Source organism: Podarcis raffonei, chromosome 16 (genome assembly GCF_027172205.1).
Source record: "Podarcis raffonei isolate rPodRaf1 chromosome 16, rPodRaf1.pri, whole genome shotgun sequence".
Classification (NCBI taxonomy): Eukaryota; Metazoa; Chordata; class Lepidosauria; order Squamata; family Lacertidae; genus Podarcis; species Podarcis raffonei.
Window position 1 is genome coordinate 11,006,097 of NC_070617.1, and position 21,955 is coordinate 11,028,051.

The 21,955-nt window shown below is 46.3% G+C and overlaps 3 protein-coding genes and 1 long non-coding RNA gene across 4 annotated transcripts in view; 2 read left to right on the top strand and 2 right to left on the bottom strand.

The window, feature by feature from the left end:
- PCP4L1 (Purkinje cell protein 4 like 1) overlaps positions 1 to 8,963 on the top strand; it is a 37,095-nt gene extending 28,132 nt beyond the window's left edge. The window contains exon 3 of the mRNA XM_053369961.1: positions 7,658 to 8,963. Within this exon, the coding sequence (XP_053225936.1) occupies positions 7,658 to 7,806 (149 nt within the window). The 3' untranslated portion in view covers positions 7,807 to 8,963. The remainder of the gene's footprint in view (positions 1 to 7,657) is intronic.
- The window catches only part of ZBTB3 (zinc finger and BTB domain containing 3), a 223,094-nt gene that overhangs the window by 46,846 nt on the left and 154,293 nt on the right, over positions 1 to 21,955 (top strand). The gene's annotated exons all lie outside the window — the stretch shown is intronic.
- Positions 2,777 to 15,048, bottom strand: LOC128404406 (uncharacterized). The gene is made up of 3 exons (XR_008328098.1): positions 14,925 to 15,048; positions 3,860 to 3,983; positions 2,777 to 3,635 (listed from the first exon to the last, which is right to left on the bottom strand). It is a non-coding gene; the product is annotated as an uncharacterized LOC128404406 (long non-coding RNA).
- On the bottom strand, positions 15,328 to 16,087 carry LOC128404397 (mediator of RNA polymerase II transcription subunit 22-like). The gene has a single exon (XM_053369952.1). It carries the CDS (start codon positions 16,005 to 16,007, stop codon positions 15,456 to 15,458), a length of 552 nt encoding a protein of 183 aa, XP_053225927.1. The 5' UTR covers positions 16,008 to 16,087; the 3' UTR covers positions 15,328 to 15,455.

The following is a 21,955-nucleotide window of genomic DNA, read 5'->3' on the forward strand; positions in this document are numbered from 1 at the left end:
CAGCCCCCATCCTGGGAAAAACCAAGGCTATTTATTTATGTCACCTTCCACACACGTTTCAAGGCAATGCAAAACATGCAATTAAAAACAGCGGGAAAATAGTTTTGTTTTTTTTAATGATGCAGAAAATAACAGCCGATAAATCTGAAAAACAATAGCAAGTAGAAACCCATGGAAGAGACCTAGACCTCCAGCTGGGAAAGTTTATAGGAACAAAAAATGTCTTCTGTTGTTTCCGGAGAGCACAGATAGTGGGGCACTTATGGTATCTGGACAGGAATTGTGTTCTATGGTACGGGGGGAGGGAGTCGCACTGTAGTTTAGTATAGGGTGGGCTTCTGAGATATTTGGGTCTAGTTGTCCCGCAGCTCATTGGGTATCAAACATTAGTCCTATTTTGAGCAGAGCCACTGAAAATAATGGACATGACTCACTTAGGCCACATTCATGCCATACATTTAAAGCAGCAAAATCGAAAGCAACATGATGGCCAGAAACAATTACAGTATAGAAAACTTTATGGAATAGTGCAAAACATCAAAACTATCAAACTGAAATCTCTGAAAGTCCTTGAATAAGTCACGGTGCCAGACTTTACCCGGCGGCGATCAAGTTTGTAAAGGTTTGTATAATCGGCAAATGTCCAATTCTGATGTCCAGCTCTGAACTCTGATGAACAGTGTTTCCAGATAGCAACTACAATTTCGTTCAGTTCTTCATCAGCAAATTAGTTCAACAAACACTCGTAAGTAGAAAGATGTGTAATTTCTTCATTAACCAATCTTTTTTCGAATTGATATAATATACCGGTACATGAAAATGAAAAGTACTCTGGAACAGTGCTCATGCGATTATGTAGTCTCCGCCGTGTAAAGTCTGGCACCGTGACTTCAGTCTGATAGTTTTGATGTTTTTCATTATTCCATAAAGTTTTCTATACTGTAATTGTTTCTGGCCATCGTGTTGCTTTCGATTTTGCCGAGTCATATTTTGCAACACGGGTTTGTTTGTTTGTTTGTTTGTTTGTACATTTAAAGCAGTCATGGCTTCCCACAAATGTTGTTGTTGTTGTTGAGATTTATATAGTGCCCTTCATCACAAGATCTCAAGGCTGTTCACAGGATAAAAATACAAGGTGAAAACACAAGTAAATAGTTAAAACAACAAAAAACAAAACCCTCCCCACACATTTAAACAGCTGTAGAATTAGTTAACGGTGCAGAGAGCTGTTAGGAGACACACACACCCCATTCTGCTCACAGGGCTACAATTCCCAGAGTGGTTTAACACCCACTCCCAGATAATTTTGGGAATAGTAGTTCTGTGAGGAGAGTTGGGGTTTCCTAACACCTGTTTGCATCCCTAACAAACCACAGCTCCAAGCATTTTGGGGAGAAGCCATGGCTGCTTGAAGTGGCACGATAATGCTTTAAATGTATGGTACGAATGTGGCCTTAGCCTCATTATTTTGAATGGGTCTACTCTGTGTATAACAGGAGACAACCCATAAGACAGACTCCGTAGAAGGCAGCTTCCTCTCTTCTGATGAGTCTCCATTAAGCCTTCATTAAAGGGAGCTGCTGCTGCTCTAACCATGGAAATGCGACTCGACAAGGTCTGACCGAGGGCACTCAATGCCACTTGGGCAAATTGCTGTAACGAGAGAGCGGACAAAAAAGGGCAGGCAATGGCATCCCGGAGTGCTGGAGAGGAAGGGAAGGCTCAGAGGAGAATGACACTCTGCAGCTGCTAGCAGATCCCCTTTGCTGAGCATGACAGCTTATTCCTCTAGGATGCTCTTGCCAGACACTCAACTGCAAAGGAGAAGGGCCTTGATCGCTTGGGGGCAGAACATCTGCTTTGCAGAAGGTCGCAGGATCAATCCCAGGCATCACTGTGTAGAGTTTATCATTGCCCCGTGTTTGAAACCCTAGAGAGCTGTTGCCAGTCAGAGTAGACAATACTGAGCTACATAGACTCAGTATAAGGCAGCTTCTCCTGTTGGAGAATGGTCGCATTTCCGCAACTGATCATCTGCTTTAGTAAAGGTAGAGGGACCCCTAACCATTAGGTCCAGTCGTGGTCGACTCTGGGGTTGCATGCTCATCTCGCGTTATTGGCCGAGGGAGCCGGCGTACAGCTTCCGGGTCATGTGGCCAGCATGACTAAGCCGCTTCTGGCGAACCAGAGCAGCGCACGGAAACGCTGTTTACCTTCCCGCTGGAGTGGTACCTATTTATCTACTTGCACATTGATGTGCTTTCGAAGTGCTAGGTTGGCAGGAGCAGGGACTGAGCAACAGAAGCTCACCCTGTTGAGGGGATTTGAACCGCCAACCTTCTGATCGGCAAGTCCTAGGCTGTGTGGTTTAACCCAAAACACCACCCATATCATCAGGTAGACCCGGGAGAAGGCTCCTTTCAGAAACTTTGGAGAGCTGCTGCCAGTCAGTGCTGAGCTAGATGCAGCAATCGTCTGTCTTGGTATAAAGGACCAAGAAGGAGCTGCCATTAACTCTTCCTCTCCTTCTCTACTGGCTTATTGCTTGAGAGTTAGTTCTGTTAGCTCCTACCTTTTCTCCAGGGCACTCAAGGTTCTGCATGTGGTTCTCCCTCTTCCCCTCTCATCCGCACAACAATCCTGCAAGGTGCTTCATGGCTGAGTGCGGCATTTGAGCCCTGGTCTCCATCTCTTGCTCCAGGCCGGCAGTCAGGGCTGGCAAAGTGTAGAGCAAATGTCATCATAACCATGGAGATTTCCTTTAAGGGCCAGAGGCGGCTCAGTACTGAGAAGCAGGAAGTTTGGGACATTGTTGCGCCAACGTTTGAAATTCTGAATGTTCTGCAAAAATTTGAGAGGTGGGGGTTACATCAGAACAAGGAGGGGGAGAAAGCACCCCTCTTTTGTATTTTATTTCGAGTGGGGAGCAGGAGTCGGAGGAGTATGTGTGAAACTCGTCGGTCGTCTTCTTCCCTGCATGATGGGGAATTACGACTTGGCAGCAAGAATAGCAGTAAGGATCTGTGGAATGCTGGCAAAATCTGCACCCCCAAAAAATCTCCCCTCCAACTTTCCACTGAGATCCAGCTTCCTTCTGCAATTCATTTGCATTAGAGGCCTGTGTATATCATCATCATCATCTTATTTATATGCTACCTTTCCATAGCTAGAACCATGATCTAGGCGGCTTTGTTGTTGTTTAGTCATTTAGTCGTGTCCGACTCTTCGTGACCCCCTGGACCAGAGCACGCCAGGCACTCCTGTCTTCCACTGCCTCCCGCAGTTTGGTCAGACTCATGTTTGTAGCTTCGAGAACACTATCCAACCATCTCGTCCTCTGTCGTCCCTTTCTCCTTGTGCCCTCAATCTTTCCCAACATCAGGGTCTTTTCCAGGGAGTCTTCTCTTCTCATGAGGTGGCCAAAGTATTGGAGCCTCAGCTTCACGATCTGTCCTTCCAGTGAGCACTCAGGACTGATTTCCTTCAGAATGGAGAGGTTTGATCTTCTTGCAGTCCATGGGACTCTCAAGATTCTCCTCCAGCACCATAATTCAAAAGCATCAATTCTTCAGCGATCAGCCTTCTTTATGGTCCAGCTCTCACTTCCATACATCACTACTGGGAAATCTAGGCGGCTTACAACATGTAAAAAAAGTTTACATATTTACAAACATAACAAAAGTAGTCATGAACAATAAATAAAACACATCAGGAAGCAGACAACCAAACTGAACAATTTTGACAGAAATCATATGTATAGCATAGTAAGATCTAAAAATAAAGATGCAACAAATTAAAATCAGTAACACAAAACCACCTAAACAATGCCCCAGCCCAAGAGTGTGTTCAATGACATCACCTTTTCCAGGTGGAGTGGGTTGTCTTCCTTTCCATCACACTTCCATTTACTCTGAATTCAGTGCTCTCCCATCGCTGGTTTGGAAGTAGTGCACAGAAAACATGAGCCAAAATCCATATTGATCCTGTCATTTTTTAAAAATGAAATATTGCGTACTGGTGTGTTTCCGCCCAGACTGGCTTTGATCCAAATTGAGAAAAAGAACAACCCAGGTGCATGCTAAGCCTGTAATATGTTCTCAAACTTAATTAAGGGCAAGAGAGTTAATGACTAAGCAGCCCATAAGAACTTAAGAACTTACATCTGATTTTTTCATTATTAAACTTGACCGCATGCCTTTACTTTGGGTCAGGTAACATAATCAAAACAATGTTTTTCCTACATGCACACACACTCTTTTTAAGAATCGGAATCAAACATGGATTACCTCAGGAACATAGGGAGACGCTTTATACGAAGTAAAAACATCAGCCCATCTGGCTTTGTATTGTCCATGGTGACTGGCAGCAACTGACTGGGTTTCAGAGATGGTTCTCTCAGTCCTACCTGCAGATTCTGAGGACTGAACCAGGGACCTTTTTCTACTTTAGAGTTGGCGGCAGCCCAAAGTGTGAATATCTATTATAATTATAATTAATAAGAATACAAAAATCCTTAATGTGAAATGATGGTAGGTTTTTTGTTATTCATACATTAGCTCCCTTTCATTCCTTTGCCCTTACCCCCCCCCCTGCTTAGTTATATTTGTGAATATAAGATTAATTTTTTTTAAAAAAGGTTCTATCAACTGATAGCGGGGGGTGGAATTATGTTCAACTAGAAGGGAGAAGAACCTGTGACCCTCTAGATGTTGCTGGACTTAAGACTCCTATCCTCCCGAACAACTGGCCGTGCCATTTGGAGTTAATGGGATAGATAAAAACGTGAGGAAGTTAATGTGTGAGCACACACCTCCCTTCCAACTTCCACGCCCACCCTCCACACACTTTGTCCCCGTTCTAGACAGTGATTGTGGCCTGAGTAAGGCGGGCTGTCATTCACAGAACGCCAAAGGAAGAAAGGGTGGGAGGAATAGAGGCAGTGGAACTTAGGCCCCGTCAGCTAATGGTTGCTAGGCAACCTGGAGGCTGCGATGCTTTCTGCCCTTGCAGCTCTCTGCCTGTGGTTGCTAGGCAACCCAATATCCATGCTGCCCTGCCCACCTCTAGGGCAGGGCTAGGCCGTGAAGGTCAGCGCCCTCACAGGGCCTACTCAAAGAGTAGACTGTGCTCTGGCACTGCAGGCAGGCCGGACCCCTGGTGGAGGGCAGGCATAAATGGCTACTTCAAATGTCCTGAAGAGTCCTGATCCTTTTTTGGCTTCCCATTTGGCTGCTTTTTTTTTAAGAGCTTTTTTATTTTATTTTTTATGTTATGGAAGCCACCCAGAGTGGCTGGGGAAACCCAGATAGGTGGGGTATAAATAATAAAATTGTTATTTTATTTTTAGAACTGACAATTGGCACATGTACATGTTCTCCTAAATCAGGGGACACCAATGTGGTGCCCTCCTGGACGCTAATTCCCATTACCCCAGCCAGCGTGGCCAGTGGTAAGGGATGATGGGAATTGTAGTCCACCAATATCTGAGGGCATCACATTCAATACCCTCATCCAAGGTTCTGCCTACCAGCAGCTGCCTATTCAGGGCCAGATTAAGGCCCTAAGCACTGAAAAGATATGGTTCCCCTAATATGTAATTCAAAATGAAAGCAATGCTAAACCATACAATAAAAATTTGTTTTTCAAAATGACACAATGCATGCTGAAATTAAAGCAGCTACTTCTGGATGACGACTTTGATGCTTTTTTAAATATCAAATGTCAAATTCTTCAATAATTTTTTCTTTCGCTGCTGCTCTTGGCTGACACCCTAAGCATGTGCTGAGCCTGTTTATTGGGTAATCCAGCACTCTCTGTCGATTTGATTTAAATATACTGACCCTGTGGAGTGGGAGGAGGAGCAGATTCAGGGCAGGATTTGGGTGGTTGGGACGGATCATCAAAAATGGGGGCAGAGTGAAGACTGAACATGACAGCTTATGTGGGTGAAGGCTGGCAGCATCCCGAGTTTATTGGCTCTTAAGAACCACAACTACCTAGTAGCTAGTAAATGGCTGTTATATTATTCGGGCCTGTGAAACAGGGGCAGGATAACCTGTGGTCCTTCAGATTCTGTAGGACTGCAGCTCCCTCCATCCCTAGCCAATGGGCCATACTTGTTGGGTTAATGGGAGCTGCAGTCTGACACGCTGACCTAACCAATGGCTGATCGGCTGAGAGGGATCTGTACTCCTCTTTGTAGTGGTGTCTGCTGCTGGTGGACACAGAAGCCGTGGTCCTCTGTCTCCTTCAAACAACAGTTGCTGAGTTATAGGGTCATTTCAGTCATGTCAGGGGTCGCCAATGTGGTGACCTCCAGACGTTGTTGGACTCCAATTCCCCATCAGCCTCAGCCAGCGTGACCAATGTTCAGCGTTGATGGGAGTTGTAGTCCAGCGAGAAGGTTGTTGGCATACATTTGTCTTGAAAGACAATGGAGCACACCTCTGGGGGCCAAGTCAAACTGTTGTAAGCCAAAAATAGCTTATTTCCTGAGATTTTTGGCTTACAACAAAACTGCTTGATAACCACAGTGCCAGCTGTGGCCGTAACGTATAACTGCTGCCTTCTGCATGGTTTTTGCTGCATTAGAAGCACCAAAATGGCCTCTCTGGGGCGCAAGTCTGGGCAGTGTGTGTGGAGGTCCTGGGCTGCCCAGTTGACAAGACCCCCTTCTTAGCATCGCTGATGTGGTCCAAACGAAAGCAGAGCAAGACATCTGGCAGGAGTTGCCAGAAGGAGGTGTACAGTACAAGGTGCCAGCCAACCATCTTAGGGCTCCACTCTGTTTTTGTGTACGGTTTACTCCTTTTCTTTTCCCAAAGATGTCCCGCAAGACAGCGGGTATGGATTTTTCCTCGGGGTTTACTCCCAAAGCCTTCCTCACGGATTAGTACAGCCGCAAGGCAGTGAAGGTTTAGGATGAGAGTTTTCCTCTTCCAAGATGAGCTACCTTCCCAGGTGAAGAGTCCCACCTGCCCTTCACTTCCCTCTACAGCACGTGCAGAAACTGCCTTCCTGACCATTGGGCCCACTACAGTGGTACCTCTGGTTAAGAACTTAATTCGTTCTGGAGGTCCGTCCTTAACCTTAAACCATTCTTAACCTGAGGTACCACTTTAGCTAATGGGGCCTCCCGCTGCCGCCACACAATTTCTGTTCTCATCCTGAAGCAAAGTTCTTAATCCAAGGAACTACTTCCGGGTTAGTGGAGTCTGTAACCTGAATCTGTTCTTAACCTGAAGTGTTTGTAACCCGAGGTACCACTGTATTGGTCTTGTCCACTCAACCCTCCAGAGCCTGTCTTCACATGCAAGGGAAGCCCCTAACTCATTGAGGCTTTGAGACCCATCGGCTCCCCTAACCTGGTTTATTCTTTTATCTGCCTGAACCATCCGTTTTCTTGGGTGTCCACAAATTCTAGAATTATGAGGGAGAAAAACTCTATATCCACTTTCTCCTTGCCTGGCATAACTTTATAGACTTCTATCATGTTGCCGCTTATTTGCCTTTTCTCTGAGCTAAGAAGTCCGAAACACTGCAACCTTCCCTTGCAGCAGAGTCGCTCCACCCTCTCGATCACTTTTGTGCAAATGTCCGCTACGGTGCCATTCCCTACTCTGTGTTCAATGCATGCACCTGTTGATTCTCCACACAGACAAAGCGGGGAGTGCCAAGAAGGTGGTAGAAGCAGAAGAAGAGGAAGTAGACATTGACCTGAATGCGCCCGAGACGGAGAAGGCCGCCCTCGCCATCCAGGGGAAGTTCCGGCGCTTCCAGAAACGGAAAAAGGACCCCAGTCCCTGAACGGCAGCAGCTGCAGCGGCACCAAACCCACCTCTCCCGTCTCCCATGCCACCCCCACCCCTCCGCCACGACACACAGCCTGCCTTACCCTAACGTCCCCTTATCCTACCCATATTAGGTGGGGCTAGTGGTATTTATTTTTTGCACGTACTGTAATATATTCAAAGCAAGGGTGGGGCTTGGACCCTCTCCGGAGTTTGGGGAGGGGGGGTAACAAACAAAACAGGGGGCTACCCTCAAGCTCACGTGCCACTCACCCACGGGAGGGCGCTCCCACTTTCCAATAGCCATGATGATAGCCGCGTAGCCAACGTCCCTTCACTGAAAGCCATTGAGAAAGCGCTAGATTGCAGTGGGCAGGGTGGGGAGAAGCAGGGAAGGGAAGGGGGCAGGCCAGCCTTGGGACAGGGGTAGAGAAGATAGCCATTGCTAGACTTGTAATATTTTAATGTGTTTTTAAAAAATGTCTGCACTTTGAAAAATTAAGCCTGCTGCTACCCCCACTGTGGTTTGGCGGGTCAGGCCAGACTTGCCCACTGCCCAATTCAGGGTTTGTTTGCTAGTAAACAAAATGAAAAGCCTTATAGCTGCTCTTCCCCCACCCCCTCCAATATATAGAGATATATAGATATATAATTATAATAATAGTTTTTTATTTATATGCTACCCATCTGACTCTGGGTGGCTTCCAGCAAAATATAAAAACAGCATAAAACATTAAAAACTTCCATATACAGGGCTGCCTTCAGGTGTCTTCTACAAGTCATGTATGTTTGGCATCTGATGAGAGGGCGTTCCACATATATTTGGGATCAGGAAAGCAATTCCTATTAGAAATGGCAAATTAAAAAGCCAGTCTGAGAACATTCATAGGGGGAAAAGATAAGATATTTATAGGTTTTGTGCTCCGAAACTGAACACCATAGTATTAGATCCAAACATTAATGGCATGAACGCCACCATTGAGACACAATCCACAAGTCTCCCCCCCCCCCGCCCCAGTGTGCAAAACACAATCTCATGTGAAATCCTTAAGAGCAAATGTTCAGATTTCAAAATCATCAATACTGAGATAGCCAAACTTGTCAGGTTTTAAATCTCTCATTTTTAAAATATTATTGCATATTTATCCCACCTGTTCCTCCAGAGAGCTCAAGGTGGCTCTCCCCTTCTCCTTATTATCCTCACAACAACCCAGATAATTTTAACATAACGCAATTAAGATATGATCTGCCAGAGGTCAGCTGCAAGCTGGTGAAAGAATCTACCAAGAGAGCAAATTCCATCGAGCTTTGTGCTACTTGAGCGTTCCCCAAAATTCTAATAGACTTAATAGGCATCTGATCTCTTGCATACTATATCTTTCCCCCCCAGAATATACTCAATTCCTGCAGACGTGACAAAAAAACAACCCTTCATGGATTCCTTAAACCATTACCACAACAGCTACTAATTCAGAGCCAGTTGCTAAGACTCAGAAGTAGTGAGAAGGGAGTAAAAGATCTGAACTAAGAATGGAAATGTACTGGTCCAGATAGCTGGATTAAAACTGGGGCTGCATATTCACCATACATTTAAACACCCCCCCAAAAGAATCCTGGGAACTGTAGTTTAAGGGTGCTGGGAATTGTAGCTCAGGGTGGGGACAGCAAACTACAGTTCCCAGGATTATTTGAGGAAAGCGATGTGCTTTAAATCTATGGTGCATATCGCAGCCTGGGCTACAGAAAACTGAAACAGATCGGCTCCCACAAGACGGGGAGAGGGAAGGGGCAAATCCTTAAACCATCACCAATTTTTAATTCCAGCGGGTCTCATTTCCCTATTACCAAGCCCTGAGCTAAACCTACAGCCCAATGACAAGGGCCCCGCAATCCCACCGACGGGAAAGGACTGTCCTTCGCGAGATCCACGCACCCTCTGCTCCAGGGCCAGCCGGCTGTTGGGCCAGAACCTGCTACAAAGATAGCCGCCACATAACTCTCGTGCACTGGCAAGCCGCTCCACCACCCCTACTCTGGTTGCGGAAAACCTCCAACAGGCCCCTCTGCAAACGGCATCACCACGGGGCACTGACAGAAGCTGCTTTGTGGACTGACTTTTAGCATGTTAATAAAATAATCAGGGGGGAAATGGTTGTGCCTGGTTTTTATCCTTTACACACACACACACACACACACACACACACACACCCTCTCTCTCTCTCTCTCATTTGTGGAGTCCATTTGAGTCCAAAGATGGGCTGCTATGTGGAGCACCCCAAAACCTACTCAGGCCCACAAGAACAGATGATCTCAAGAAGCTTTTGCAGAAGCCAGGCAGTTATCACATGACCTGCTCTGGCCTGGTGTTGGCCAGACTCCGGACATAGCTGACCCCTACCCCCACCCCCAGGTTCCCCCCCTCTGCCCTATACTGGGCCAAACAGTAGTACAGTCAAACCTCAGTTGTCAAACGTAATTGTTAAGTTGTGGGTGAACATATCAGACGACACAGCGATTCTTCAAACAGTTCTTCTTTATTCAGAGGCCAGAACAGAACTGACTGAAGGGCTCAGTCAGCCTGCTTATATAGAGCTCCAGTACAACGTTACTGTAGCAACTTTCTAAAACTATCCAATCACTGAACGTCACTTTCGATCCTTCATTTGCATAACTATCTACAGTATCCCCCTGCTGGCCCAGGGTGAGAACTTCAGTACATAACAGTAATCCATTCCAGAAGACCGTTTGACTTCCGAAACGTTCGACAACCAAAAGCAGAAGCCTTGATACAATAGGGAAACTCAAAACAGAAGCTGCACAGCACGTTCGGCTTCCAAAAATCGTTCAAAAACCAGAGCAGTTACTTTCGGCGTTCGGAAACCAAGGTTTGACTGGAGAGGCCCAGAACTTAAAGCCCTCCATCAGTGGTTCCCAATCTTCCCCGCCACTTTAAAATTGCTGAGGGCCTCAGCAAGTCACTTAATGGTTTTCCTCTCCCTGTTGTAGCCTCTGATTTACTGCACTAGACACCACATAGTTTTTAATTGCGTTTGTATCACTTCCTTTCCTACACTGCACTTTGTGGCATAAACATTTGAATCCCATGGAAAACAATCTGAGACACAATAAACAAATGATCAGATGCAATATGAGAAATTGAAAGAAGCAATGCAAATATAATTGAAAAACAGGATCTGAGTACAGTGGTACCTCGGGTTAAGTACTTAATTCATTCCAGAGGTCTGTTCTTAACCTGAAACTGTTCTTAACCTGAAGCACCACTTTAGCTAATGGGGCCTCCCGCTGCCGCCGCACCGCTGGAGCACGATTTCTGTTCTCATCCAGAAGCAAAGTTCTTAACCCACTATTTCTGGGTTAGCGGAGTTTGTAACCTGAAGCGTATGTAACCCGAGGTACCACTGTATTTCATGAGCTGTGCCCATTCACAACCTCTGCTCCCCTACCTGCTGACCCCTAGCCATTCGCTGAAAGGATTAGCACAACCTGCTTCACAGCAAGCTTTGGGCAAAGGATTTTAAAGCAACCCCTGTGCTCTTGTTTGAGGCTGAAACCCAGCACTAAGGATCCAGCGCATTGTCTCCCAACCCCACTGGCTGATGTGACAGGACAATGATCCTGCTGGTTCTGGATGTGCAAGAGCGCTCTCCTGCGCATCTGAAACTGCTCAGTTCAACCACACAGGGCAGACAGCAAAAAGCTGATAATGAAGAGGCTTTCCTTTGAAAGGAAGGAAAAAAAAATCTCTTCCCACTATCAGCATCTTGCTGCCTGCTGTGAGCTTTGAAGTCCTGACACATGGAGCCAAAAAAATTCTACGCTGCTGATGTATAAAGATACATGGTGCGCTGTGCTATAATCGGGAACTAGGCGTAACTCAGTGGCAGAGCACAGGCAGGCAGAAGGCCCCAGATTCAATCCCCAGCGTCTCCCTCCAGGTAGGGCTGAGAATATCCGATCTGAAACCTGTGGCAGCTGCTGCCAGCCAGTGTAGTAACACTGTGCCAGGTGAACCAATAGTCTGATTCAGTATAAAAAAGCTTCCTGTTTCAAGGGCTGCTAACTCAGTGGCAAAGCATCTGCTTTGAACCTGGGACCTTCTGCATGCAGTAATTCCTAGGACCGGGAATTATGCTTGCCTGCAACCCTGGGAAGCTGCTGTCAGTCAGAGTTGACAATAGTGAGCACAATGGGCCAACAGTCCCGACTCCACACAAGGCAGCTTCCTAATCATGTGAGACTGCAGTACTCAATACAGAGAGCTCATAAAGTAAGTGAGTGACATTAAAATTAACATTGGCAGAAATGCTACTGAAACAGCAATGTACACAGATTTGGACCAGGCTCCAATGAAAATGCATTTTTTCACTGTATTTTACAGTGGTACCTCGGGTTAAGTACTTAATTCGTTCCGGAGGTTCTGAACCTGAAACTGTTCTTAACTTGAAGCACCACTTTAGCTAATGGGGCCTCCTGCTGCCGCCATGCCACCAAAGCACAATTTCTGTTCTCATCCTGAAGCAAAGTTCTTAACCTGAGGTAATATTTCCGGGTTAGCAGAGTCTGTAACCTGAAGCATATGTAACCTGAAGTGTATGTAACCCGAGGTACAACTGTATTCTGTTTCTTTGGCCCCCACCCCAAAATACAGTCCCCCTCTCCACAAGCGTGCTAATTTAAATATGCAACAACAGAGCAACTGATATGGACAACTTTGGCTGTGATCAAAACAAAAAAAAATTTTCCTTCCAGTAGCACCTTAAAGACCAACTAAGTTAGTTCTTGGAAGGTGCTACTGGAAGGAAAAAAATTTTTTGTTTTGACTATGGCAGACCAACACGGCTACCTATCTGAATTTGGCTGTGATGTTATTCCAAAGGAAACACTGGAATTTGGTTGTCGCAACAAAACCCTCTCCACAGTTCAGGAACGACACAAGTAGCCGCTGGTTCGTTGCGTGCAGATACGCAGCGCTTCTGAAGAAGCACTTCATGTGACAGAGAAAATTAAGGCAAGCCATCTCTTGCGGCCCCCTCTGGGACACAGGCCTGCTCCAGAACACATGCTCTGCGAAACCCCAAACCCCCTTTGCCAATCTGCTCACGCAGATGGGTATTTTTACTCGGGAAGGAGAAAACATCAAAATATTGTCAAGGCCCGCCTGGCGCATTCCGCAGGATGCCAGCCATCTTGATACTGCAAAGTGAGGAGAATCTCCCACCGGAGCCCCAGAGCCAAGGAATAATACAGAAGCATATGGGTGCCCCCGCCTCACAAAAACAGTTAGTGTGGGTTAACACAAACTATAAGGGGTGTTCAGTGTTGGTTCTACTCAAAGTAGCCATTGACTAACCAGTAAAAAGGTAAAGGGACCCCGGACCATTAGGTCCAGTTGTGGCCGACTCTGGGGTTGCGGCGCTCATCTCGCTTTATTGGCCGAGGGAGCCGGCGTACAGCTTCCAGGTCATGTGGCCAGCATGACTAAGCCGCTTCTGGTGAACCAGAGCAGCGCATGGAAACGCCGTTTACCTTCCCGCCGGAGCGGTACCTATTTATCTACTTGCATTTTGACATGCTTTCGAACTGCTAGGAGCAGGGACTGAGCAACGGGAGCTCACCCCGTTGTGGGGATTTGAACCGCCGACCTTCTGATCGGCAAGTCCTAGGCTCTGTGGTTTAACCCACAGCGCCACCCGCGTCCCAGTAACTGGCCACTAATCATTTGCAATCACCTGGGCTAATATTACTAATAATATTATCACAACTTCGAAGACAACCAGCCCCTCCCCCTCCTCCCTGCATTTTCTCAAGCAAGCCAAATAATCTCTGCCTCTGCAGGGGCACCCCCACAGGTCTTGTCTTGTAGCGTCAATGTGCTGGCTTGTAAACAATTGTTTGTTGATTAAAAATACTCTGATTAAACTACGTGACTTTAAAAACAACGACTGAGGTTTCTAGTCCTTATGGAATTTCCGTCCTGGGTGGTGGTGAATCAATTAGCTTCCCAGCTACTGTACTGGGGGAAATACCCCTGTGCAGCGCAGCCACGGGATTTCATCTGAACTAACGGAGGCTAAATCCTGGGAACTATTTTGGGTACCAGCGATCGTCAGCCCTGCAGCATAGGAAATGAGTGTATCTGAGCAAATACAGTGTTTATCCTTCAATGGAAATAGGCAGTTACTGCACAGTAACTTCCAGACAAGCTTAAAGGAAAGTAGCCCTCGGTCTTGTGCGGCTCATAATAACCCCAATGCCTTTATAGCTTACAGTGCTTGCATTGTGCACATTTGTTTCTAAAATCTGTTTATTTGATCTATAATTCGATAATTATGATATACTGTTCTCAAAAGTCGCTTTTTAATGCTTTTTAATGGCTATTTTATATCATCTATGCTAACCCGCTTACAGTTTGTTTTTATTAAACGGCATACAGGCCTCGCTAAAAAAAACGTAATAAATATCGCCACCCTGTACAGATCTTCCAAAGGCGGCGGCCACAATCCTAGACAGCCCCAAATCCCCAGGAGGCTGCAGTGAAACTCTAGACAGCAATTTCTCCAGGAGCGAAATCGATCACGAGCTCTGACGCGTCTTACAAATATCCCAACCCGATCGATGGCGCCCTATTCCGGAGGAGTGATAAATCCCGCCGGGATCGATAGGCGGGAGTAAACAGGGCCTGGATCCAGCCGCAAAACCGCGACTTGCAGGCTCGGTAAATCCAAGATCCTCTTCATCCGATGCCCTTGCCTGCTTCCGCCCTGGCGCGCTTTTTCAAATTACCCGTCTCCAAACCGAGCACCCAGAGCGCTAGATCGCCTGTTTGGCATGCAGAAATCGCCGGCATCTCCGGGTAGGGCAGGGAGAAGATCCCCGCCTGAAACCCCGGGGAACGCTGCTGCTGCTGCTGCTGCCAGTCAGTGTGGACAATACTAGACCAGATGCAGCAACAGTCCGACTCGGTACAAATCCACCTTCCTAATCCACACGGCGCGCGATGTGCTCAGCTGCGTCCCGTGGCGCACAATTCGGGGAAGAAAGACATCCCCCCCCCAAAAAAGCTCATAGATATTGCATTGGGGTGTCAGCAGGGGGTGGGGGAAACCAGCTTACCTTGAATGGCTCTTCTAGCCAAGCTGAGAGCGCAGAGTGGGCACAAGCGACCTCTCCAAAATCCCCCTGCACTAAAAAAACCCCAACGATCGGTAGCAAGGACTATCCGGAACAAGAAATAAGGGTGAAGGCCGGATGTGGGCCGGGAGGGTGGAGGTGAAGGGGGCCACGCCTGGGCAGCTTTGCAGGGCGGAGCAGGCTGGGTGATCGGAGCAGTTGGCAAGGTGATCATCGAGCGAAGGAAGCCCCAAACGCTAAACGTGATCCAGCCTTTTAAAGCTGGGATCTTCCTGTTTGCAGCTGTGTTGGAAATTGTTTGGGGTTTTTTTGGTATATATAAAAATTGACTTTATTCAAACAATTTGTTAACAATTAGAGGAATATACATTTTTACAATTAACACCCCCCACAAAATCCTACTTTTAACAACGCCACAAGCATGTTGCAATCAAGTATTCAGGTGAACTGGCACCACCAGACCGTTCAACTGTCAAAATGCCACAAAGCTGGGGAGACTTTCAGGCTCCCTTTTCAGGCCTCCTCCATCAGGTCTGCTCCATGCATGGCAGCCACCAGAGGCATGGCTAGGCCTTCTGGAGAGGACGTGGTTGGCTCCGGTCTCCAATATGCTTCACACAGCAGGAGGTTGTTGGTGTCACACAGACTGTAGCCGGAAGAGTAATATTCTTCCTCCAGCACATAGAGGTCTATGGAGATCTCATCACGCAGGGCAATAAGCTTCTTGTCGCATTCTTCCTGAAGGCTGCGCAACTGCTGGTTCCGCTGGTTGATGGCTTCGTTGATGGAAGGGAAGTCATTGAGGATCAGGAACTGTTTTAGGTCAGAGACAAGCTTCATAAGAGACTCGCCAGCCCGAACAATATTTGCAGCTCTGACATGCATCTCATAGTTGTCCTGCTGGCCTTGGGTTGTCCGAGAAACTTGGGTTCCTTCCTCAATCTTTGCAGTTTTGATTATCTCTCTGAAGTTCTCCATGACCGACTTGATGTCATCTTTCAGCCTCTTGTTGTAAGACTGAAGGAAGGTTTCCTTGCTCTGGGGGAGCGCGCGCTGCTGCGACATTGCGGTGGCAAGGAGACAATCTTAAGTGTTACAGAAAAAAACGCTCCTTTTCCCTTATGGGGTATCCAAGAGCCCGTATAGAGTCCTTGAGTAGGTTCCCTGAACAATGGTGTGCAAGCCCTTATATAGACTTTTGAAATTGCCCATCCTGTAGCTCAAGAACCCCCCCTCCCAAACATCATACATACATCACAGGAGGAGGCTGTCCCCAACAGAAATAAATCACAAGGAGGCGGTCTACAACAGAAATCCTGTTTATCAAGATAGCAGACAATCGGTCACTGATTGCTCCACCTGGGCAGCCCCGCCATGCCTTTTGAGATGCTAAATGCTTAGTTCCTGAATCCAGGTCACAGGCTCACCCTATTCATACACAAATACACCCTCAAGACAGGATTTGAGTAAAGAGATAATAAGGATAATTTCCCATTTCCTTCCTCACTGCAGAGGAATATTTGAGGTCAAAATGGCTTCAGGATTGCTCTCCTGACAGACACATGGTTTATATACTTTTGTGTTTGCCTTGTACATTTATGAATGTTTATTTTATATTTGGGACCTTAGAATTCTTATCACATTCGCTTCCTCAATACATGTAATCCTCTTGAAGACAGGCGGCCATTTTTCCTTTTACTCTTGCGAATAAGTCCTCCTTCATTGGCTACGTCCAATCCATGGGGCGGGGAAAAGGAAAAGGAAAAAAAAGAAAGGTGGCCAGTAAACAGGAGAGAAAAGGATTGGGAACACCATGCAGGTGTTAAAATTGTAGAATTGAAAGGGACCCTGAGGATCACCTAGCCCAAGCCCTGCAATGCAGGAATATGCAGCTGTCCCATACAAGGATCGAACCTGCATTTATCAGCACCATGCTCTAGCCAGCTAAGCTATCCAGTCTTATGCTACTCAAAAAATAATAATTCATTTTTAGTGCGTGAGACCCCAGAAGCAGAGACTGGTCTTTTAGCTCTTCATACTTGGGATTCTTAAAAAGCAGAGACATCACCTTGCCAACAAAGGTCCGTATAGTTAAAGCCATGGTTTTCCCAGTAGTGATGTATGGAAGTGAGAGCTGGACCATAAAGAAGGCTGATCGCCGAAGAATTGATGCTTTTGAATTATGGTGCTGGAGGAGACTCTTGAGAGTCCCATGGACTGCAAGAAGATCAAACCTCTCCATTCTGAAGGAAATCAGCCCTGAGTGCTCACTGGAAGGACAGATCGTGAAGCTGAGGCTCCAATACTTTGGCCACCTCATGAGAAGAGAAGACTCCCTGGAAAAGACCCTGATGCTGGGAAAGATTGAGGGCACAAGGAGAAGTGGACGACAGAGGACGAGATGGTGGGACAGTGTTCTTGAAGCTACCAACATGAGTTTGACCAAACTACGGGAGGCAGTGGAAGACAGGAGTGCCTGGCGTGCTCTGGTCCAGGGGGTCACGAAGAGTCGGACATGACTAAACGACTAAAGGATTGGTTTTCCCCTTGGGTGTTGGTACTGTCAGAACCCCAAGGAAATGCTGTCTGGGTTTTGGGATAGGGTTTACTGGTTTACATACCTGGTGGGGTGTGTTGGAATTTTGATAATCTCTACTTCTTTCCAGTCAAGCTGGATTCTGGCACATAAGAAGTAATGACATCATCAGGAGCGGACTTTAGGGCAGAAGTCTAAACTCCCTTGCAGGAGAGCAAGCAGGAGTGGCCCCCAGACATCGCAGGGCTGAAGTACCACAAGTAAAGTTATACACATTATAATCTAAATTTTGGGGTTCCGCTAAGACCAGGTGTTGCCTAAAGCATCACCAATTAGTGGCAGACTAAGGTCAGGAGAACATGATTGAATACCTTTTATCTCCCTGCTTTCTCCTGACAGGCTGCTGAGATAGTAAGAGTGCAGTGCCTCTTATCTCCTGGTTCCTTTGAAATGAAAAGTAAAAAAACACACAAATGGAGCGTGCCAGACAGGCTCTTTTGACCACTTTACATTTCCAGCTAGGAGAGAGCAAAAAAAACACCTATCAGCCTCTGTAGATGTTATGCCCTGATCTTAAGTGAGTCAAAATGAAGGATAAATAAAATAAGAACATTGTCCAGTAGCACCTTAGAGACTTAGTTGGTTTGTTCTGGGTATAAGCTTTCATGTGCATGCACACTTCTTCAGATACATTGAATGAAGGATGTTTCAGATTGTTGCTATTCTGCAGATCAATCACATACAGACCAGTTAGTTAATTAAAGTGGATTTTTCACTGGTGTGCAACAAACAACCTTCCAGCCCCCCCCCCCTTTTGCATGCAGGATGTCCCAGTTTCAATCCCCACCATCTCCAGGTAGATCTGGGAATGTCCCCTGCCTGAAGCCGTGGAGAAGCCACTGCCAGTCAGTGTGGACAGTACTGAGCTAGAATCATAGAATTGTAGAGTTGGAAGGTACCCCAAGGGTCATCTAGACCAATCCACTTCAATGCAGGAATCTCAGCTAAAGCATCCATGACAGATGGCCACCCAGCCTCTGCTTGGAAACCTCCAAGGAAGGAGAGTCCACCACCTTCCAAGGAAGTCTGTTCCACTGCTGAACAGCTCTTGCTGTCTGAAAGTTCTTCCTGATGTTTAGTCGAAGTCTACTCTCTTGTAACTCGAAGCCATTGGCTTGAGTTCCTACCTTCCAGAGCAGGAGAAAACAAGTTTGCTCCAACTTCCATGTGAGAGCTGTGATAAGAATTTTGAGGTATTAGATATATGTTAAATGTTCATAAGTGTACCAACCAAGCACATACATAGATTAGCACAGGAAGACCGACCTGAAACCATTTTTGATTCCCAAACTGAAATGAAACCATTTTGATTCCCAAACTGAGCAAATGTTTTCTCTGCAAGGTCAAAGGAAAATGGAAAAGCTTCCCCATGGTCTTTTCCTTCACAAATCCTGTCTTGAGGGTATGTCTGTGTTTGAATAGGGTGAGCCTGTGACCTGACTCAGGAACTAAGTATTTATCATTACTAAGTATTTATCATTACAAAAAACCGGCCAGGCTCCCCAGGGTACCCAATCAAGTAAGCAGGCAATCCAGTCAAGTGACCATTAAACAGGTAACCTGTCAGACGAGATAAACAAGTCACTCACATTTCTGTTTTAGACCACCTTTTCTGTGATGTAGGTATGATGTTTCTGGGGGTGGTCTTGAGCTCCAGGGCAGGGAATTTAAATTGTCTATATAAGGCCTTGCACGCCATTGTTCTGGGTTCCTCCTCCTTTTCTGCATGTGAGGGGAGCACCCTGTTGCAAGAGATCAATAAAGATCAGGCTTACTAGCTGCTTTGCTTCTCAATATTCTCTGGTTGGCCTCTGTTATTTTCTCCTACCAATAGGGAACCTACGTAAGGACTCTATGTGGGCTCTTGGATACCCCATAAGGGAAAAGGGCAGATTTTGTTTACAACACAGCCCTTGAGATATTTGTAAATGGCTGTCATATCTCCTCTCAGTCTCCTCTTTTCCAGGCTAAACATACCCAACTCTTTCAAGTGTTCCTCGCAAGGCTAGATGGACCAGTGCTCTGACTCAGTATAAGGCAGCTTCCTTTACAGTGGTACCTCGGGTTAAGTACTGTACTTAACCTGAAACTGTTCTTAACCTGAAGCCTCCTGCTGCTGCTGCGCCGCCGAAACACAATTTCTGTTCTCATCCTGAAGCAAAGTTCTTAACCTGAAGCACTATTTCTGGGTTAGCGGAGTCTGTAACCTGAAGCGTATGTAACCTGAAGCGTATGTAACCTGAAGCGTATGTAACCCGAGGTACCACTGTATTCTTATTTGTATCAGCTGTTCATCTTGAACCATGAAGACTGGAATCTTACTTTATTTTAGGAGGACCCTAACTCAGCAGAAGAGCATCTGTCCTGCATGGAGAAAGTTCTAGGCTCAATCTCTGGCATCTCCATGTAGGCCTGGGAAAAGATTTCAGTCTGCAATGCTGGAGAAGTGCTAATACCGAGCTGAGAGGACCAATCCTCTGGCTTGCTCTAAGGCAGCTTCCCATGCTTAGCTTCATGGCTTGTTAGAAGAAAAGCTGGTGTCTCTGGTTGGAATCGTTCCAGCTCCCAGGAGCGAGAGGATCTCCCCGTCTTGCTGAGCTTGTTTTCCGGTGACTGCCTTCCGACTGAAGCCAGCTAGCAAACGCATTTAGATGTGCTAATAGGACACTCTTGGGGGTTGCAATGTAATCAAGTTGGTGTCCGTAATTGCATTAACTAGCCTGAGCTAATTGGACAAGCCCCTAGTTGGTGATGATGTAGGAGTGACTCAACCCGGGTTTCCATTTCTTAAGCGGAGAGCTTGCACTGCAGCTAGGAGAGTGTAGAACAGCACTGACTGTTTCCAGTCCCCTGTATAAAATCTTTACGTTTTTGTGTCAATGATCAAAATGTTCTGACAGCCCTCCCTTAAGTCCTCTTCTTTCACCTGTCAGTTCTTCCTGGGTCTTGTTTCAGCCTGTTGCCCCTTTCCTATACAACGTTTGACAATCTGCTATGGGTCAATCACACAAGCGTAACTGCTATTTTCTAGCCCTTGTGTCAAGATTATGCTTACCAGGCAACACTGAATGCAGTATTTGCTGGGAGATGGAGGGACAGCTGTCCCAATGATGGGCTTCAGCCAACATCTGATATAGCCCTTTACCACTCTGACTTTTTAAGTGGAGAGATAAAAATTGCTTTGTTGGAAGACTCCAGCCTTAACCCTTTTCAGCTCTCCCCAGACCACACCCCCTCTTGCTAAATTGCACCCCTCACCAGCTCTCCACCACACCTTGAATGATTTAGCATGACTGGAATATGTTATAATAATTCCAAGGGACCATAAATAAAATGAATGTTCAGAAGCGCACACAAAACCCACATGCCTGAAATAGTACAGGAGAGCAATCATGAAGCCATCTTGACTCTTAATGAACCCAAATATTTCTTCTGCAGAAGGAAATATCTTGGGAAAAATCTCTCCAAATGGTTCTTTTCACTTACAAATCCTGTTTTAAGGGCATATTTTGTGTGTGAATAGGGTAGTCCTATGACCTGGATGCAAGAACTAAGATATTAGCATTTCAAAAGAATGGCCCAGACTGCCCAGTAATGCAATCTGTGACCATTATCAAGTATCTTGACAGACAGGAGATAAGCCACTCTCTTAAATGCCTCTTTCTGTGATATATGCATGATGCTTTAGGGTGGTCTTTGGCTAAGGGGTTGGGCAATTTCTGAAGTTTTAAAAGTTATGCACACCTTTGTTCTGGGTCCTCACCTCCTTGAAAGGGGTGGGGAACTCTTATGCAACAGAAAAATAAAGATCTGCCTTGCTTTCACAAAATCCTGTCTCTATCCATTATTGTCTGACTGATAATGGACTTAGGGGACACTGAGTCCCTTGATGGAGAGCTGGGCTGTAAAAGCAAACCCCATTTTTTTCTATAACATCTTGAACCTAAAGGCACACTCCATTGTCTTCCGAGACATGAATGCCAGCATGTTTGCCTTTGGATCTGCCCCTGCTGGCATGCAACCCCTGGAAGGGAATGTGGCCCTCAGTCTGAAAACAGTTCCCGACCCTAACCCACCCACCCCCAACTCCATTGGATAGATCTTTCTTGGCCTGGGGCACTAGAGAGCTACTGCCAGTCACAGGTCCAGCCCTACCATTAGGCAAAGTGAGGCGGTCACCCCAGGCAGTTGGCAACCTTAGTTGGAACTGATTCTCTTGGAGCTTGTTTTCTGCTAATTGCCTCCTAATTGAAGCTACCTAGCAAATGCATTTAGATGTGCTAATCGGACACTCCTGGGGGTTTCAATGTAATCAAGTCAGTGCCCATAATTGTGTTAACTAACTAGTTTGAGCTAATTGGATGAGCACTTAAGGGTGGCGAGGAGCAAGGCTCAAACCTGCTTGCTAGCTGCTGCC